Source organism: Ursus arctos, unplaced genomic scaffold (genome assembly GCF_023065955.2).
Source record: "Ursus arctos isolate Adak ecotype North America unplaced genomic scaffold, UrsArc2.0 scaffold_14, whole genome shotgun sequence".
Classification (NCBI taxonomy): domain Eukaryota; kingdom Metazoa; phylum Chordata; class Mammalia; order Carnivora; family Ursidae; genus Ursus; species Ursus arctos.
In genome coordinates this window covers 15023303-15043350 of record NW_026622808.1, presented here as the reverse complement: position 1 = coordinate 15043350, position 20048 = coordinate 15023303, and the positions used below count along the sequence as shown (strand labels likewise).

The 20048-nt window shown below is 57.7% G+C and overlaps 2 protein-coding genes across 4 annotated transcripts; one reads left to right on the top strand and one right to left on the bottom strand.

The window, feature by feature from the left end:
- Nucleotides 1–651: 651 nt before the first annotated feature.
- Nucleotides 652–8756, top strand: STAP2 (signal transducing adaptor family member 2). 3 transcript variants are annotated; one of them, XM_057311433.1, is made up of 13 exons: nt 652–1001; nt 3235–3306; nt 3448–3574; nt 4718–4770; nt 5209–5309; nt 5541–5675; nt 6496–6565; nt 6657–6759; nt 6884–6958; nt 7877–8032; nt 8117–8206; nt 8285–8359; nt 8597–8756. In XM_057311433.1, exons 1-13 carry the CDS (start codon nt 900–902, stop codon nt 8683–8685), a joined length of 1248 nt encoding a protein of 415 aa, XP_057167416.1. In that variant the 5' UTR covers nt 652–899; the 3' UTR covers nt 8686–8756. The 3 variants fall into 3 exon arrangements, with proteins under 3 accessions (XP_057167416.1, XP_057167414.1, XP_057167415.1); XM_057311431.1 differs by having other exon boundaries at nt 8117–8359; XM_057311432.1 differs by lacking the exon at nt 6884–6958 and having other exon boundaries at nt 8117–8359.
- Nucleotides 8757–8969: 213 nt separating this feature from the next.
- On the bottom strand, nt 8970–19763 carry FSD1 (fibronectin type III and SPRY domain containing 1). The gene is made up of 13 exons (XM_026481092.4): nt 19749–19763; nt 18663–18758; nt 18315–18446; nt 17386–17487; nt 16434–16456; nt 16116–16237; nt 15448–15657; nt 12350–12448; nt 11420–11579; nt 10984–11063; nt 9579–9830; nt 9379–9467; nt 8970–9281 (listed from the first exon to the last, which is right to left on the bottom strand). The coding sequence occupies exons 1-13, from the start codon at nt 19761–19763 to the stop codon at nt 9171–9173; spliced, it is 1491 nt and encodes a 496-aa protein (XP_026336877.4). The 3' UTR covers nt 8970–9170.
- Nucleotides 19764–20048: the final 285 nt, after the last annotated feature.

Sequence of the window (20048 nt, the reverse complement as noted above, 5' to 3'; positions counted from 1 at the left end):
TGAATCACTATACTTACTGTAGAGCTGAAACTAATATAATGCGTATGTTAACTAACTGGAATTTAAATAAAACTTCAAAGATTTTTTTTAAATACAATCTGCTCCCCAAGGTGGGGCTCAAACACATGACCCCAAGATCAAGAGTCACGTCCTCTGGGGCGCCTGGGTAGCGCAGTTGTTTGGCGGCTGCCTTCGGCTCAGGGCGTGATCCTGGCGTTCCAGGATCGAGTCCCACATCGGGCTCCTCCGCTGGGAGCCTGCTACTTCCTCTCCCACTCCCCCTGCTTGTGTTCCCTCTCTCGCTGGCTGTCTCTCTCTGTCAAAATAAATAAATAAAATCTTAAAAAAAAAAAAAAAGAGTCACGTCCTCTACCGACTGAGCCAGCCAGGTGCCCCTTAAATAAAAACTTTTTTAAAAAGGGCACCTGAAGGGGTGCCTGGGTGGCTCAGTCGTTAAGCATCTGAGATTCAGATTTTTTGTAGGTTTAGGCAAGGTTGGCCTTAAGTGCAGGCAGCCTAAGGGGCATTGAGACCTTCCTGCTCTGTTCCTGCAGTGTCCTCTCTGGACACCTCCCTTGCCACTCTGACACCTTGCTCCTCCCTTTCTCACATTCAGACCTTTGCTTAGGCAGGTCCCTCTTCCAGGTGAAACCTTTGCCCAGTCTCTGCTTGGCACTGAAAGCCTCCCAGTGGCTCCCTCCTCCGTAACTCCTGCAGGCCTCCCAGACCTCCGGGGGAGACCAGAGAGGCTGGGATTTCCCTAGGACAAGCGGGCCCAGCACCCGCCCATTGCTGGCAGGGGAGGGAGCTGGAGAGCTGACAGAAGAGGAAATTCCCCTGGAACCTGTTTCTCTGCTTCCTGGCGCAGCTGGGGCACCCACTGGAGGAGAGGCCAGGCCATGGCCTCGGCCCTAAGCCCACCCCGGGTCCCCAAACACAAGGGTGCTCTACCCTCACACTACTATGAGAGCTTTCTGGAGAAGAAGGGACCCCGTGACCAGGTAAGGCCGGACAGGTTGCTGGCACAGCTGGGCTCCTAGGTGGCTGGCAGCGCTTCTCTGAGCCTAGAACTCTGCCTCTGGCCCAGGGGGCGGGGTGGGTACTGGATGGAGCAGGGCATGTGCTGGGGGCCGGAAAAGGTTCTGTCCACCACTGGGCTGATTTCTCTCTCTCTCTGTGCCTCTCCCTGCCTGTCTCCATGTGCCTCCCTCTTGGTCTCTCTGTCTCTTGGAAACAAGCAGGATCAGGGACTTCTACCAGGAAATGGGAAGCCTTCTGACTCCCATGCCCCACCCCCAGCCCCTAAGTAACCTTGAACCTCAGCTACAGGGGTCTCAAGGCCAGGACAGGTGGTACGTGGGGACAGCTGAGGGCTGAGAGGGCCACATGTGGCAGGACCAGATACTCCTTCCCAGAAGCCCCATCTCTCCCTCCCCACTGCTCACACTCATCTCCTGCTCCAGCCCCAGACACCCCCCCACTGCTCATCCCCAGAGCCACCATCATTGCAGTTCCCTCCTCCCTTCCTTGTGCCTCCAAGGGCCCACATCCTCCCCAGCCTAGACAGCATCGAGACCACAGGGGCTCAGAAAGGCATGGCCCCAGAGTGCAAGACCCAGGTTCACATCCCTGCTCTACGCCTTCCTGACTCCCAGGCCTTGAACAAGTGACACTCCGTCTTTGTCCCTCAGCTTCCTCTAGTACAAAATGGGTACGCTAGGGCCCTAGTCATGGTTACAGGGGAGGGGTAGCCCTCGGTGGGCTTGACTCCGCAAGTGCTGGTGCTTTACTGGTATTCAGGTCCCCCTTTCTCACAACACCCTCTGAAGTAGGTACACCTCTATGGCCATTTTATAGGTGGGGAAACTGAGGCACAGAGCACCTAGATACCTTGTGCAATGGTATATAGTGGGTCCATGAGGAAGCAGGTCTGACCGTGCTGAGTTTAGTCACTTATTGCTCTGTTCCCAGGGCCTGGCACATTGTAGGTGCTCAGTAAATGTTAAATGTCTGTATATATCTATGGACAGATGGGTGGGTGGGTGGATAAGTGGAAGGTTGGATGGATAGACAGATGAATGGATGGGTGGATAAGTGGATGAACAGATGGATGGATAGATGGATAGGGAGGCGGATGGATGGAACGATAGGCAGATTAATGAATGGTTGCTAGCCATCAATATGAGAACTATCCTCATTATCATTACGGACTAATTAAAGTACCCCCTCCTTCAGGAAGTCTTCCCAGATTCCCACTTGGAGGGCCTTTCTTGTCCTCTGTGATCTCAAGTCTCAGGGTCTGTCCCTCCTGGGGTACTAATCTCTCTTCCCTGGAGGATTTTGGTATCTATGCTTTTTCTTTTTAAGGTTTTATTTATTTATTTGAGAGACAGTGTAAGGGGGGAAGGGACGGAGGGAGAGAGAGAGTCCTCAAGCAGACTCCCCACTGAGCACAGAGACCTAAGCAGGGCCTGAGCTCAGGATCCCGAGATCATGACCTGAGCCAAAACCAAGAGTCGGACGCTTCACCGACTGAGCCGCCTAGGTGCCCCGGATTTTAGTATCTATGCTTTCTATATTCTTCTGGAAGATGATCCATTTTGAAATAGAAGCCACGTCCCATTTATTATTTTGCCTGCAACACAATTGGGTGCAGAGTAAGTGTTCAGGGAATATTTGCTGGGAAAAAACCCTAGAATCTTACAGTCTTAGCTGTATCAGCCCCTCAGACCTCCAGAGAGTTAGGGCCGTTCTAATTCAGAATCCTTGGGAGACATCCCGAATCGACAGTACTTCTAGAGCCCAGAACCTCATGAAATTAGGAGATCCCAATAAATATTTGTGGGGTGGACATGGAGAAGGGGGATGCACGTATGTGCGGATGAGCCAATAGATGGGTGGGTGGGTGGATAGCTAGTTCAACTTTCTCCTAGAGCTCCTACCTCTGGTCACTGCGGGGCTGTTCTGCATCGCCCATCTCATCCAAGTTCTCTTTGGTCCTTTCTCAAAGAATGACAGATCCCCAGAAGCTGGGCCATGGAGGGGAGGGCCTCCCAAAGAAGGCAACATTTGTTCAAAGACCCAACATAGGTGCTGAAGGAAACTGTGTGAAGATCTGGGGAAAGAGTATCCAGGCAGAGAGAACAGCCAGTGCAAAGGTCCTGAGACAGCAGTGGGTATCATGGTGGTACCGATTTGCCTTCTCACCTTCTGCTCTCTACCTTTTGTCCCCAGGATTACAAGAAGTTTTGGGCAGGCCTCCAGGGTTGTACTCTCTATTTCTATAATAGCAATCGGGACTCCCAGGTAAGGACGGGCCTGTGAGCTCAAGAGCTGGTCTCCCCGCTCCAAGCTCAAGGACCAAGCAGAGTGCGGGTGGTATGGCCCAGTCAGAGGGCCTGGCAAGCCACAAGCTTGGTGCTCAGACTCCTGCTTCTGGATCCCCAGCATGTGGAGAAGCTAGGCCTAACAGCGTTTGTGAGGCTTACCGATGAGGCGCCCTGGGGAAGCTCGAGAGACCCTGGATTCTATTTCAGCCTGGTCCTCCGGAACCAAGATATCAAGTTCAAGGTAGGTCCATCGCTCCCTGTCACACTCAACACTCACACACACCAGCAAGGAGTCACACGGGGTCTACCACTGGGTTGGTGACCCTGGGCGGCTCACTCAACTTTTCTATGCCTTGGTTTCTACACCTGCAAAATGGGATAATACGCATAAAATAGTCAGAACAAGACGTGAGCCACGCGGATGGTCACTGCCCTCATGCGATCTTTCAGCCAACGTTATTGAGCACCTACTGTGTGCCTGCCACTCTCCTAGTTGCACGGTGAACAAGACAATTAACAATCCCCACCCTTGTGGAGTTTAGAGTCTAGTGGGGGTCACACAAATAACAGTATAAATGTGTGAAATGTCTGGAGTGTCTGGCAGCGGGAGATGCTCGGGAAAGGACAGAGGGGAGTTGGGGTACAGCGTTACCCAGGGTGACTGGGGAAGGCCTTACTGAGGACCGGGAGGAGGAGAGGGAGCCAGCAATGTGGATCGCTGTGAAATGGCTCTTTAGCAGAGGCCTGGCATGTTGGGGGACCAGGGAGAGGCCTGTGTGGCTGGAGCGGGGTGGGGGGGGGGAGAAAGGGGGAAAGGGAGGGAGAGAGGGGGGCAGGGAGAGGAGGGTGGCCATTGGTGCAGGGCCCTGTGTGAGCCCTGGGGAGGACTTGGGCTTTTACTCCAAAGGAGGCAGGAATCCTAGGAGGGCTTAGAGCACAGGAGATGCACGATCTGATATCCATTGTTTTAAAAGTTGATGTAGGGGGCGCCTGGGTGACTCAATGGGTTAATTCCCTGCCTTCTGGCTCAGGTCATCATCCTGGGTCCTGGGATTGAGCCCCCACATTGGGCTCCCTGCTCAGTGGGGAGTCTGCTTCTCCCCCTGCCCCTCCCCCTGCTTATGCTCTCTCTCTCTCTCTCAAATGGACAAATTTTTTAAAATCTTTAAAAATATGTTGATGTAGAATAATTAGATAAATAAATAAACGTTGATTCGGTGGCATTACAGAAGAGCATTCCACATTACTAAGGACTTCTGTTCAGAATCCTAAACTAACCCGTCCTTACTAGTTAACCCTGAAAACAACTACTATTCCTCACTCCCATTTCACAGATGAATGGGCCCAGGCTCACCAACACGGGCTCTTCTCTTTCCCTCCCCAGGTAGAGAGCCTGGAGTCTCGCGAGATGTGGAAAGGCTTCATTCTGACGGTGGTAGAGGTAAGAGGGCTCGCCTGCTCAGAACCCTCTTTCCTCTTTCCACCCGACATCCCTCAAACCAGCCTCCTCCACACGGTGGCCTGTGAGCTAGGTGGCGCCCACAGACATAAAAAATGTGGAAGTTACCTGCCATAACTTAAAAGCCTGGAGTTTTCGTCAACATTCCTGATTTCTCTTTTAGTCATTTGTCCCCAGCCTGGCCCCTGCAGGCCGCTGGGTTTGAGACCCTACGTTCATTCTAGCATCTGATCTGTCCTCCCCATCAGCGAAGTGTCTTCACGTCCCTTCTTTGGCCCTGCGTGGCTGCGGAGCCCCCAGACCCGGGTTCCCATCCTGGCTCGGCCCGCACCCTAGCCTCAGGGTGCCCGTCGGTGACACGGGCACAAGCCGCTCGTGCCCTGACGGCCGGGCGTCCTCGGGCGCCCCATCGCCCCTCAGATGCGTGTCCCGTCCAACCTGACCCTGCTGCCTGGACACCTGTACATGATGGCCGAGGCCCTGGCTAAAGAGGAGGCGCGCCGCACGCTCGAGGTGCCCTCGTGAGTGCCCCGCCGCGCCGAGCGGCCCCGGGACGGCGGCGGACGAGGCGCGGGGCCGGCGAGTCGGGGAGGCCAGCGGGGTGCGCGGGAATTAGGTCTTCCGAGACCGGTGGAGGTGCAGGGGACTGGCCGGGGAGTGGGGGGTGGGGCCCGGGGCGGGGCTCTGCGGGAGGGCGTGGCTGGGCGCCAGGGGCAGGGCCTGCCTTGAGTGAGGGACGCGGCCGGCCCCAGCTGCTTCCTGAAGGTGAGCAGGCTGGAGGCGCAGCTGCTCCTGGAGCGCTATCCCGATTGCGGAAACCTGCTGCTGCGACCCAGCGGGGACGGCGGGGACGACGTGTCAGTCACCACGCGCCAGACGTTCAATGGGTGCGCCTGCGCGACTCCGGAGCCGCGGTGGGAGGAGGGGCAAGCATGGGGGCGGAGTCAGAGCTGGGACAGGGGGAAAGCCCTGGGGGCGGGGCCAAAGCTTACGGGGCGTGGGGTCCTGAGGCTGGCCCCGCCCCGGGATGGGGGTTGTGTCGGTGCGTCTGTGAGTTTGTGTCAAAGCCTGGGGGCGGGGCTAGAGGCCAGGCAGAGTGGTGGATCCCCTTAGGGGAGGAGTTAGATCCTGGAGCGGGGACGAGACTCTACAGGAGAGGTCAGACCCTTGGATTAGGATCGGCTCTTCCGGGCGGAGTCGGAGCTGGGTCTGGGCATCTGGAGCAGGGAAGAAATCAAATCCAGGGGTGGTAACCAGCCCTTGGGGCGGAGTCAGAACCTGTGGGTGGAGTCATGGCCCGGCCCTCCCCGTGGCTTTTGACTCAAGCTTTGGAGGTGGAGTCACTCTGGGGGCGGATCAGAGCCTGACACTAAAGCTTCCTTTGAGATAGTCTGGTGAGGGGTCGGGCTAGTTAAAAGCGGAGACAGAACCCCGGGGGCGGAGCCATCGGTAGGCGGGGGCTCCTGGGGTGGAGCCATCAGGGCATGGTCCTCCCTGTAGGCAGTGCCAGGACCAGTGGTAGGGTCTTCCGGGAGGGTGCGGTCAGTTGAGGGCCTGGTTTTCCACCGAGAGCTACGCCAGGACGGGGTGTGGTCAGTGTGCAGGGGAGCAGGAAGAGTTTAGGCCCTCCGTGGGGGCGGAGCCAGAACAAGGGGCGGGGTCCTCCCTGGCCTGAGCCTGTCCGCCCACTCACCACTGCCTGTGCAGGACGTCGGTGGTCCGGCATTACAAGGTGAAGCATGAGGGCCCCAAGTATGTGATCGACGTGGAGGAGCCGGTGAGCGTTGGGCCGGGGTCCCGGGATGCGCAGTGGTGGGGTCTGCGCCCCTTCCGCAACAGCACTGACTGTGACCCCCATCCGCCTCCAGTTCTCCTGTGCCTCACTGGACGCAGTGGTCGACTATTTCGTGTCACACACCAATAAGGCGCTGGTGCCCTTCCTGCTGGACGAGGACTATGAGAAGGTGCTAGGTGCGTGCAGCCTCAGGGAACTCGGGGGGGCCCAGTATGTGCCTCTCCGGCTCCTGCCCCCACGGGCCACCCCTGGGTCAATGCCCGGCCGCCGCACCTCCTCTAGGACCACTCTCTGTTCTAGGCCACGTGGAGGCGGATAAAGAGAACGGCGAGAGTGTGTGGGTGGCGCGGTCGACCCCCGGAGCCCCGGGCCCAGGTGATAGCACTGCCCGTGTCCAATCTTCTACAAAAGACCCAGAAATTACCCAGACCCTGCCCTCCGGATTGTGGAGGGGGAGACAGAGAGCTGGACACACTCCCAGCCCTGTGTGGTGGAACCTGGAGCTGGAGGCAGCCGTGCCTAGACTTGGGGAGAGAAAGGGGGCAGAGTAGGAGGAAGGCTTCCTGCAGGAGGGGGTGTTTGCTCAAGGTCTTGAAGGATTTCAGTAGGTAGAGATGGGCTTCACCTGGAGCAAGAAAGTACCCAGAGAGGGCATCCAGCTGGCTGTTGAGGTGGGAGGCTGGAAAGGTCTGTGGGGTGGGCAGTCTGGTCCTCCTCGGGCTGGGCAGATGTGGGGGGGGACCCTTGTGCACACCGGGTATGTACGTACACACACATGTGCACACACACACGCACACGCACTGCGTCCGTCTACATAATCAGAAGCTCACGTGTAGACAGCTACATGGCCGAGGGCTCCACCCATGCGTGAGTACAAGTGTCCCACAGTTCCAGTCCTGTGTCACACATACCCACACCTAAGCCACAACCACACGTGTACACACGAATGCTCACTCGCGAGTGCAAATTCAGACATTTCTAGGTACACGGGGTGCGCACATGATATAGGCGAGCACCTGAGCACGTAGGTAGTGTCCACACAGCGTGAGGCACGTACACACGTGTAGGTGTGTGTGTACACACCCTTTATATATATTCCACCATGCAGATTCCCTCAGGGTCCCTGTTTATACTACGCGGGGACACACACACACACACACACGCACGCACGCACAGGGTCACGTGCCTGAACCCCAGCGGGCATGCACGCATCCTCATTTGGAGGGACACAGACCCACGCTGAGGTGTCCCTGCACCACGTGGGCCCAGACGGTAACTGCCGTTTCCCACCAGGGCCCGCACCTGCCTCGGGCGGCCCCAAGCAGCTGCCTCCCGTGCCCATCACACCTGTGGCAAGCCAGGAGAGGTCAGCCCCGCTCCTGAACCAGGAGGAGAACTACGTGATCCCCATTGGAGACGCCCCAGCTGCCAACTACGTGAATGAGGATGGTAGGTGGGGATGGCGTGGAGGTGAGATGGGGACAGGGGGAGGGGGCTGAAAGCCGGACGTGACACACACCTTTGTCCACACAGTGCCTTCCCGCAGTCGACCGGTCCTGAACCCCAGGAAGTTGGCAAAGGTTCAGGCAAAGCCTCTAAAGCAGCCCGTTGCCCCCAAGCCAGGTAGGGGGTCCCTCCTGCCCCCCCTTCCAGCCGGGAGCCAGCGTCAGCCTCCATCTCTTCATCTGCCTTCTCCTCCAGAGCCCAAAGGCCTCCACGGCGGCCTGGCCAAGAAGCTGGCAGTCGGCTCAATGCAGACTCTCTTCCCCTCAACAGGTGAGGCGTGTGGGGGTCGATGCAGGTGGCCGGCGCCGTCACACGGGACCCGTACTCCGAAACACCCCACGCTCTAACGCCCTGCTGTCTTGAAATTCCTCAGGGCTTTTGAGTGCATTTTCACTTTTCATGGGGCCCCACAGATTTTACAGCGGGTCGTGAGTGGGTGTTGGGTGGGGGGACAGCACGGACTGGGGATCCCTGGTGTGGCTGAGGCCTTGGTCACCCGTCCCCCAGGGTTGGCAGATTTGACGGCGGAGCTGGCAGAGAAACTGCAGAGGAGACGGGCGCTGGAGCACTCAGCCGGACACGCCGGCGATCAGTGAGCCGGTTTCGGGGTGCAGAAGTCAGCCAGGCCGACTGCTCCTCCCAGAATAAAAGCTCAAGTGACCCCGGGGCTGATGTGTCTGGCCTGGCTTGGGGCGGGGGGGGGCAGTGAGGGTCTGTCAGATGTCCACCCACAGCAGGCCCCACTTACTCAGCAAAACCTGCCACCGGACCCTACAAGAAAGGCCCATTCTATAGCCAGGAAAGCTGAGGTCCAGAGAGGTTTGGGGCACACTCAGTGCCAGCCAGCCCCAAAGAACCATCAGCACGGCCTGGCCAGTGATTGACTTTTATTAGGAGGTGACGTGGGGACGAGGGCCCGCCCTGGTGCCCGCTCCCCGTTGGTGACCCCTCCCCCCCAATCAGGAGTTAAGGCTCCAAGCAGCAAGTGAGAAGAGGGTGGCGGCTGAAACCACCAAGGCCTGGGGGTGTGGGAGTGGGGGGCTCCGCAGACTCAGCCGGGCCGGGCAGGCCGTCCGGCCGCCTAGGTGAGGCTGGTGTTGGAGCTGCTGGTGGCACTGCCCCGCTTCTGCAGGCAGCGCACAGAGCTGGGGACCTGCAGGCCTGTCGTCACCTGGAAGCTGCCACACCACACCTGGGGACCAGTGACCTGTGAGGGGGTGCTGGCAGGCTGAGGAGCAGAGCCAGCCCCGGCCCCGCCCCCGGCCCCGCCCCCCCGGAAGGGTTCTCACGGTGAAAGCGGGCAGCAGAGGCTGTGTGAACTTGGCCTTGAAGGTGTGCAGCAGCTGTCTGGTACGCGCATTGTAGAAGGACAGGAGGCCTGCAGGGGAGGCAGAGCGAAGTACGGGGGGGAGGAGGCGATGAGAGGGGCTTGCGGCAGAGAGCAGGCAGGGAGAGGGGGCTAGCGATGACGACCGGGGCTCAGGGTCACCTTGGTGGAAGTCGCAGTGCACACCCAGGCAGTCGGGCACGGGGGGTTCCAGCACCTTGGCCTTGTTGGCGTGCTTGGCGGTGAAGCTGACCTGCAGCCAGTTGTTGACGTGCAGGCACCAGGATGCGGCCGTCTTGCCCAGCTGCTCGAAGCGGCCCAGGCTGCGGTACGCCACCCCCACGCCGAACGCCTTGCTGTCCGGCTCGTAGCGCACCTCCCAGTAATGCTCCCCGCCGTCGATCAGCGTGTCCCCTGGGGGGCGGAGGGTGGGCAGTGGGGGCTGGGTGGAATCGGGTCCCAGATGCCCTTCCACAAAGGGATGGTCACCCAGGTACTCCCCAGACCCCAGCTCTTCCCCCCAGATACTCCTCAGTTCCCAGCTGTTCCTCCCAGGTCGTCCCCAGGCTGTGTCCACTTCCTCTAGCTACTCAGAAAGTCCAGATACTCTCCAAGCCTCAACTAATCCTTTCAGATTCTCTGCAGGTCCAAATAATCCTTCCAGATGCTTCCGGCCTTAGAAACTCCCCCCAGTTCCTCCCCATGTTCAAATACTCCTCAGTCCTCAGTTCTTCCCGGAGACTAGATAATCCCGACCCTTGCTCCTGGCCGACTCCAAGTGTGCCCACAGGCCTCGAGTCCTGCGGGAGCGCAGGTGCTCCCTGACACTCTGGGACTCCTTCCTATCGCTTTCCGAATCTAGATTCTGCCCAGACTCCCGGCTCCCGGCGGAGCCCAACTTCTGGGCCTCGGCTCTCCCCCGAGCTCAGCTAAGCCCTGAGCGCGCGCTCTCCCAGGTCCACTGAGATTCTTGCCAGCTCAGCTCCTCCCCGATCCCGCGACTCCTGAGCTGCATTCAGCTTCTCTGCGCGCTCCTGCCCACCACCCCCAGCTCCTGTCCCTCTACTATCTCAGCTCCTCCTCAGACACAGGGCTCACCCCGCGTACATGACTTCTCCGGGCCTGCTCCTCCGGACCCCAGCTACTCCCCCTACCACAACGAGGAGAGGCTCTTCCCTCTGAAGTCTCAGCCACCCTGCAGAACCCCCCCCCCCGCCCCTTCCCCTGTTTCTTCCCCTAACCCCACCTCTAGCCAAGAACAGCAACCATTCTTTCCAGCTACTTTGCAAATCCCAGGCACTGCACAAACCCCAGGACCCCCTCCCCGCCGCCGATCTCCAGGCCAGAGCCTCCATAAGCTCTGCCCCCCCCCCCCGGGAAGCCCACACCCCCCCAATCCTCCCACTCCTCCAGTGCCACAGCAACATGTTATTGGAACCATTCCCAGAAAGCTTTGTTGTTGGTGGTTGCCTCAGTTTCCCTAGCTGAAGGAGTTCTCTCCTACCCCCCACCATCAGGGCCCTGCCCAGAGTGTCCCTGCTGTCCCCCTGTCTTCGCCCCTCCTTACCCAGCACCGTGTAGGACTCAGCGGTGAAGCGGTCCCGACCCCCACGACCCGAGGGCATCCTCTTGGGGGATGGCACACCTCTGTGAGGGGCGGGGAGGGGAAGGCTCAGTTAGGCCCTCAATGCCCCCAGAGGAGGGTTTCCCCGGCCCGCCCAGCTGCTGAGGTCTTCTCCTCAGTCCTCCACAGGACTCGATTCTTTTCATGCAGTGGCCCCCGCGTGTCAGAACACGCCCTGCCCTTCCTCCTGTGGACAACTATTCAACTGTCAACACCCAGTTAAAAACCTCTTCTCCCTTCATTTGCTCTTTGCGCCCCTCCAGCTCCAGGCCCCTCCTTCCACCCCAGCCTTGACCACGCTGGACTCTGGGCGTCCCTGTCCAGCTTGATCTCCTCCACCCGACACTCAGGGAGGGCAGGGGGTGGGGGGGCCAGCTACCTGGCTGGGGAGTTGACGGGAGACGCTGTCCGCCCCTTGCCATCTTTCTCGCGAGCCTTGATGTCCTGCACCTTCCCGCCCATGGCGTCCCACTCCACGGAGAGGTCATCCACCCGTAGGTTCTGGTGAGATGTGGACGCATCCAGGCGGAACATGAACGCTGGGGCCGGGCAGACGTGGGAGTCACAGAGATGGGGAAACCCGGAGAGACACAGAGAGAGACAGAGAGACAGACGGTGACCAAGACAGACCACGACAGGGACAGAGAACAGGAAAAGTCAACAGAGACCGAGACAGAAAGACAGAGAGATCAACAGACAGACTCAGAGGCAGACAGATACAGAGAGGACAGGCAGCAAGACACCAAGACAGACAGATGGGGAAGCTGGAAGGGGCAGAGCGTGCAGCCAGGGGAGCGAAGGCCGAGGGCTTGTTGCCTAGAGGTCCCTTAGGTCTGGAGGCATTTTCAAAGCGCTTGTGCTCTGTGCTTCCGTTGGGGATTAGTCTCAGGAAAGGGGCCCGCTATAGCACGATAGTTAAGCTAGACTGCAGAAGGACTTCTGATAAGGGCAAAGGTGTCACTGCAGGAGAGTAAGATCGGTCTGCACGACTGATATCCCATCCCCCACTCTAAGAGCCCTTAACTATTTTTGTAGAAGAGAGAATGTGTGTGTGTGAGAGAGACAGGGTAAGAGTATAATACCATCCAGGTAAAATGGGATCCACTGCAAAAGCAAAAACAATAGCAGGCTCACATTAGACACTCGGGCTATGGAATCTCCTGTGGACTAAGCTCTGAGCTTCCTGGCAGCCAGAGCAAAAAGGGTCACAGAACCCTGATTAGAAGATTATCGTTACGCACTATAGTACCTGGGGCCCCAGGGTGAGGGGTTATGGAGTCACAGGCAGGGTGGGGGGTGGGCCAGTCACCTGGTGTCTCCAGGGTCACCGACTCGGAGAACTCGCCTGCAACTGCCTTATTACAGGCCCTCACACGAAAATTCATGTATTTCATGTCAAACTTGAGACCTAGGAGCAACAGAGGGATCTCAACATTGTGTACGCTTTGTGCAATCGGTTATAGGTCCCTGTGTCCCATAGTAATCCCACCACCCCTCACGCTAAGGAGCACCTCGCAAACGACATCTTATCCCTGAGAAACCCCCCTAGCCCTCATTCACCTGTGGGGCTATGGGTTACTTGGCTCCGCCTCCAACCCAGACTGGCCAATCAGGCTGCTTTAGGAGGCAGTAACAGCAATTGGTTCAGGAATAGCACATGACTCAAACTGGCCAATAAGAATCTTCCCTGGGACATCGGGCTGGTATTCTAGGGAGCGGAGTCACTGTCTTCCCTGGGCTGGCCAACTAGGAGGAAGCTCTTCTTAGGAAAATTTATCAGCCTCCTTCAGAATGCAGCCCCCAGAGCCGACAAATTCAGGGAACAGTGAGCAAGTCATTTGCTGGAACCCCTGGATCTAGCCATGCCGGGTTAAAAATTTCCCCTACTTCTAGGATACGTTCCACACTCTCTTATGTCCTTTTTTTTTTAATCAGTTTCTTCCAGTCTTAAAAAATTAAAAAGGCAACTACTTAGTTGTCTTTAGTTGTGTTTCCCCTCAAGCTAAACCTCTGTAAACAGCTGTCTTCACTCCTACCCCCTCTCTGCTGCCTCACGTCCTCTCCCTCCTCTGGCTTTGTCAGTCCCCACCTTACAGGACCTCCTGACTGACCACTCCTTCCCTCCTGGAACATTCTCTTTCCTCGGAAGGAAGGCGTCTCCTGGACGACCCCTCTGTTTGTTCTCCCTAGGTCTTCTTTGCAGGCTTCTCCCTCCTTGACACCCTTAAATGTGGGGGCGACTCAGTCTGGGGCCCTTACTCATCTCACTCTGCTCCCTGACCCCTTCTTGCCTTTCCGATCCCATCCATCCACCACAGCACCCACAGCCCAACCTCTAGCCCAGACCACATGTCCAGTTGCCTCCTGAGTGCTCCCCATGGGATGCCCATTCCCTGACCATCCTAAACAGCATTCAGCACCCCCTGCTCTAAAACCTCCCATAGCTCCCCTTGCCCTCCAGATAAAGACCCCGTTCCTCCTTTCACTTCTCCCCACAGATGTGGGAGGCAAACTTAACTAGTTCCAGACACAAAGGCCCAGCCCTCTAGCCTCTGAGCCCTTCATCTTTTACTTAGAAGGCTGTTCTCCACCCGCCCCTTCTCTTTCGGGCCTCAGGCTGGCTGCCACCCCCTCCACGTGCCCAAGACTGTCTCACCCTTCTCGGATCCCCTTCTCCGAGAGTTCAGTGCTTTGCTCAGCAACACGGTCTACTACCCCCGAGCAAAGATCACCATCCAGAAGGCTCAGTTTCAGAAACCTGGAACCCATCTGACCATGGACGGTCTGAACTCACTGCGGGCCTCAGTTTCCCAGTCTGCAAACCGACAATCATATTCCCCATCCTAAGCAGGGTTCACACAAGGATGAGATGAGTGGAGGCATGTAAGCTATAGACACTGACTGTCCAAGCGAGCGAGATGGCAGGTGGGCTACAACCACCCACATGGGGTAGTGGCTGGATGAGTGTCCTCAGCCGCAGCCGCAGTACCACACACCTGTGATGGACTGAACTTCCTCCCCTGCGGAATTCGCTCGCTAAGAGTTTTGTAGAAGGCAAGAGGGTATGGCGAGCGGGCGGTGCATCAGGAAGCCTGGGCTATAGCAGCCCTCCACCTTGACCGTGGTGGCGGCCACGAGAATTTGCACCCGGGAGAAAACCGCATGCATGGATGATGGCGTACCGTAGCACCAGGGAAACGTGGACTGACACCGCAGAATGTGCTCGTGGCCGTTCCTCGGTTTTGACACTGAACCATAGTTACATAAGCCGCTACTAGTGGCAAAAACCCAGTGTGTCCACCCACGGGAACATTCAGCCTGAAAAAGGAAGGAAATCCTGACCCGCACTACAACATGGATGACCCTTGGGGCCGCTGCGCTCCGGGAAATAAGCCAGACACGAAAGAACAAATCCTGTCGGATTCTGCTCACATCAGGTACTGAAAATGGTAAACCTCGCAGGGGCAGGAAGTGGATGGTGGGAGCCAGGGGCTGGAGAGTCGGTGTTCCATGAGGACAGAGTTTCAGTTTTGCAAGATGGAAAGTGATGAATGGGATGATGGCTTTACAGTGTCAGGAAAGTACTTACTACTACCGAACTGGACCCTTAAAAATGGTTAAGATGCAAATTTTACGTTATATGTATTTTACCGTAATAAAAAAATACACATGATGGGGGGAAGTGGGGTATTTTTATTTTGATTCCAATGCAAAGGACAGGCCCTCTTGCTGGCTGGTAGCTTTTCTTTCCTGCAATTAGCATACTCATTATTAACCATGTATGCTAATTACAGATAAAGAACGGGCTGATTATAGCCCAAGAGCTGTGGTGATAGTTATCGTGTCAGCAAGGCTCTCCCCGCCGCTGAGGATTTCCCTTGGCTCAGGACGGCTTCTGAAACTCATTAGGGACCCCCTGATTTTACCCTTCTTTAGACCCTCCCCTACCGGCTGGGGGATTCCCCACGCATTCTGCTCTCTTACACCTGCCAGGGAAATCCCCAAACACTGGGAAGATGCCAGCTCCACGAGGGGAGGGATTTTCGTCCGCTTTGCTTGCTAATGCAAAGGCCGGCGCCTGGTACACCATAGGCGCTCAATACGCTGCAATGGACAAACGCTGGATTGTAGCTGGGGATGCAGAATGCCTTCTCCCCCTGGGCCTCAGTTCCCTCATCTGTAAAATGCTGATGATAAGCATGTCCATTACATGTGGGTAAAACCTTTAGTAAGCCCTCCACGAACAGTGCAGGGGCGATCAACAATATTGTCTTATTATTACTTTCTGCTACTCCCGATCAGCCCAGCCAGGCTCCCACTGAAAGGGGCAAGAGGATCCTGGGACTGCTGAGCTGCACCGGGTTGGGGGTGGGGGGGCTGTTGGCAGCAGGGCTGAGCTGCCCTTACCGGTCAGGGTGTACTCCATCTGCCGGATGCCCTCGATGACCATCCAGGGCTGCTCCTCCTTGAGGCGGGGCGGGCCCTCGAAGTTGGTCCGCCGGTACTCCAGCACGTAGTGGTCAATCTTGCTGTCCTCGTCCGGCATGCGCCACACCAAGGTCACGCAGTTGTCTGCCACCAGGGACTCGGCCAGGTCAATCACGGGGGCGCTGGGCACTGTCCAGGACAGAGGGGAGCAGGGGAGGGGAGGTCAGGGTCCTGGGCCTCCGGAGGCCAGCTTACTGAAACTCGTCCATCACACTACAGGCCTTCTTGGGGGCTGGCCCCCCCCCCCCACCCCCGGGTACTGGGGTCTAGGGGTGCAGCTTCCCCAGGGTGGGGTGGTGCGGAAGAGCTTTCTCGGGATTCAGCCAACAAACGGCTGGGCCTTCTCAGGACTCCACCGTTTAGAGGTAGAATATTTTCAGTTCTCTGATAGGGGCGTGGCCTTCATGGGACTCCACCCCCTGGTGGGTGGGGCTTTCCAGGGCTAGCCCACTGGGGGCGTGCTTCCTCATGGCTCCACCCACAGGGGCAGGGCTTCTGCCTCTGGGGTTCCAATGCCAGGCTTACTCCAGCCTTTCTCAGGGTACCATAGCCCTGAAATCCAGGGCCCGAGAAAGTTCCCTTCTCACCAGGTAGGAACTTGAGTGCCTGTAGCATCCTCCGCTCCTGTGCGAAGTCCACCATGAGGTGACTCATGTTGTCGCTGACCTTGGCCTTCAATGACAGCCGGAAGGCAGGGGCCATTGTCACACTGCAGGGAAGAAGGCGGAGGCAGCCTGCTGGCAAGCATCTCAAGGGGGCCCGGGCCCAGTTCTCGGGAGTGTGTGGGAGACCCACTCCCTCTTGTTCTGGTTCAGTGCTCTGGGCCCAGAGACCCTCACCTGGGCATCCCCACCTTCACACCAGGGGCGGGGCACGGGGGTGGGAACCAGATCCCAGCATCTTACCCATCTTTGATTTGCTTGGCAGCCTAGAAAAAGCAACAGAATAAAAGTCAAAGAGTTTTCTTGATGGAATCAGAAAGCTACTATACAGACAGGTAGACTGAGGCTCAGAGTAGCAGCCACTGGCCAAGTCCCCACCACTGAGGCAGAAACACTTGGCCGTGCCCCAGAGAAATTAGGGGCAAAGACAGGCTCCTACCCCCACACCCCCCTCCCCAGTGCCTGGTGCCCATTATATCCAGCTGGCCAGCTTAGCAAATAAAAATACAGGATGCCCAGTTAAACCTTCATTTCAGATAAACAAAATGATTTTTTGGTATAAATATGTCCCACTCTATATTTGGGACACATACTAAATATTGCATGGGACATATTATACTAAAAAATTGCTCATTGTTAGGGGCGCCTGGGGGGCAGAGTTGGCTGAGTATCTGACTCTTGGTTTTGACTTAGGTCATGATCTCAGGTTGTGGGATTGAGGCCCATGTCGGGCTCCACGTTCAGCATGGTGTCTGCTTGTCCCTCGCCCTCCATTCCTCCCCCTGCTCTCTCTCTCTCAAAATAAATAAATAAATAAATAAATAAATAAATAAATAAATAAATAAAATCTTTTAAAAAATTATTCATTGTTAAATTTGAATTTCAGATACACAACAAATATTTTAATATAAATATGCTCCATGCAACATCTGGAAACACTTAGACTAAACATCTGCATGGGATCTGCTTACACTAAACAAATTATTCTTTGTTAAATTTAGATTTCAGATCAATCACGAATAATTTTTTAGCGTAAGTATGTCCTGTGGGATCTTTGGGACATACTTATACTAAATGTTGTATTGGCCATACTTATACTAAAAAAGTCACTTGGGGTTGATCTGAAATGTGAATTTAACCAGGTGTCCTGCATTTTACGGCATAGCCCTACCAGTATGGCTCCTGGGGTGCCCACCTGCGGGAAGTCATAGCGGTCCGTGGCCTGCAGGGTCTGGTTGGCTGTCTCCAGAAGCTCCTCGGAGCTCTCCAGGGCCCGAGTGCAGGCAGCCAGCTGGTTCTGGGAGTGAGTGGCATGGCACCGAGGGAAGAGACACCTCACCCCACTGCATCAAACCCACCGCGGCTCCCCACTGCCTTTGGAATTCGGCCGCCATGCCTTTCTCCAACTCCAGGTGGGGCAGGGAGGGAGGAGGGAAATGGGGCCTCGCTCCTGGCAGCGCTTCAAAATCACCTGGGGATCTCTTTCTTAAAAACTGGAGTGTCCAGGCCACACCTGAGCCTTGGGGCTCCATATTCTCCTGGGATTGGGAATCTGGGATGTTAGAAAGTTTCCAGGAGGTTTTGATGCATCCCCAGTGCCTCAGTTTAGAGTGGCACAGGAGCCATGGGGTGGTGGTGGGGGGTGGGGTGTTTGGAAAGGGGGGTTGTTGCTAGATCTGGGGGACCAGTGGGAAGGACTGAGACATTGGAGGCGCTGGGTGAGGACTGGAGGAGAGAAGCAGCCAGGTGTGGGGGTGGGGCTGTGGTGACAGAGAAGAGGGGGTAGGAGGAGGTGGTAGAAACAGAGATCAAAGGGAGGAGGTGGGGTGGGGGATTGGTGGATCATGGCCAGTGAGGGGGCAGAGAAGAGACCAGGGAAAAGAGGAGGTGAGGCCAATGCCACTGGGGTGTCTGGTTCTAGACCCTGGCGACACCTGGGGGCCTCTCCAGGAAGCAGTGCGGGGGAGGGGGAGCAGGTTGGGAGGAAGACAATGAGGCCAGATGGGCTCTGCTGAGTCCGAGGGGTGCCGTGGGGAATTGGGTCTGCGTGAGGGTCAGGAGAGTCCCCCCCCACACACACATGCAGCTCGTAGGTGCGGCTGGAGCCCCTCCCCCCACACACACCTGCAGCTCATAGGTGCGGCTGGCGCGGTCCTGCTTTATCTTCATGAGCATGCCCTCCTTCAGCTCCTCCAGGACAGAAAAGAGGGACTGGAACTCGGCCTCCAGGTCCTCCTGCACCTTGGTGGAGTTTGCCTTGGAGAGATGTTGCAGGGTCAGACAGGCCAGGGTTGGCCAAAGCCCATGCTGGGATGGGAAAACTGAGGCCTGGACACAGTAGCCAGGCCACGGCCGAGGGGCATCAGCAGTAACAGGCTAACTCCTATGGCTGCCCCTCCCTCCGTCCCTTCCCCCCACCTGTCCAAGACTTCCCCCCTCCTCCCATCCCTCCTGCAGAGGCGCCTTCCTCACCTCCACGTTCAGCAGCATCTGCTTGAGGGAGTAGATGAAGCTCTGAATCTCTTCATTCTTCACAGCCAGGGTAGTAATGATCTTCCGCAGCGCCTCCTGCTGCCGCGGGAAGCACGCACACATGCAGGGCCGGTAAGCCCCTTCGCCAGGCCCGGCTCCCCCACCTGGGGCTCCCCACTCTGCCGTCCTGGGATCCAGGAGAGGTGGGAGCCACGGCTCCAGTGAGCTCAGGCACCCGCCACGAGGCAGGCCCTGGGCAAAGCTCTGGCCCTATCTTCCCTCACCTAGCAGATGGGCACTGCAAGCATGCCCATTTTACAGCAGAGAAAACTGAGGCTCAAAAAGAACCTCTGGGGAAGGGGCAGACCCTGGGCCTGAGCCAGGTCTGCCTCAGCACAAAGCCTTCAACCTTGTACCTATCTACTGAGGGCCGGGCATGGGGTGAGGGGCTACCTTGGGGAAAGAAAACCCCAGAGCAAAATCATGCCTGTAGAAAATGGGCTATCCTGGGGAAGGGGAAATCTTGGGAGCAGGGATTAGCAAAAAGAAAAGAGGAACCTGGAGAACGGGGTGCCTGAGAGTCCAGGTAACTGGGGAGTGGGGGAGCGAGGTCTGGGTGAGGGGACGCCTGGAGAGAAGGACGCCACGCGGGAGGGTCCTGCTGGGGCCTGGAATCCTGACCTAGGCCTCGGACGGGTCCCTTTTCTGGGGGTGCAGGATCGGTGGGACAACCTGTGTTGAGCTGGAGGGGGGTCCTCCGGGGTGGGGCGGGTTAGAGACCGGACACCTGGTCCGCAGTCCGGATGGAAGGCGTGGGGGATGGGTCAAGGCTGAGGCTGGGATTCTGGGCGCGGGTGGGGGGCATGGAAGTGATGCGCCTGGACCCCGGCAAGATGAGGAGAGGTCGGGGCGACGGCTGGGGGGGTGGGCTGCGTCCCGAATTAGGGGGCTTGATCCGGGCGGGGTTGGGGCCTCGGCCGCAAAGCAGCTGCGGGGGTGGGGGGGCGCTGCGGCATCACCTGGTCCCCTCCCCCTTGTCCACCCCCGCCCGGGGCCCCGCCCAGCCCCGCCCCGCCCCGGTCCTACCCTCTGGTCCTCCATGGCTTCAGCCCAGGTCTTCCCCGGCCCGGCCCGCGGGCCCCGCTCTCTCTTCTGGTCCTCAAGCTGCCTTTGCCGCGACCACGAGCCAATGGCCCGCCGAGCCCTCCCCGCCGCCGCCGCCGCCGCCGCGCCCCCCGTCAGCGCTCCATCACTGGCCGCAGTGCGCACGCGCGCCCCCCGCGGCAGGCTGGGAAACGTAGTCCTGGCTGGGGTCCCTGAGAGTCGGGTCCCCCCAGAGCCTGGGGCCCGCCTGGCTACATTGGTAGTGATGACAGAGCTGCGGAG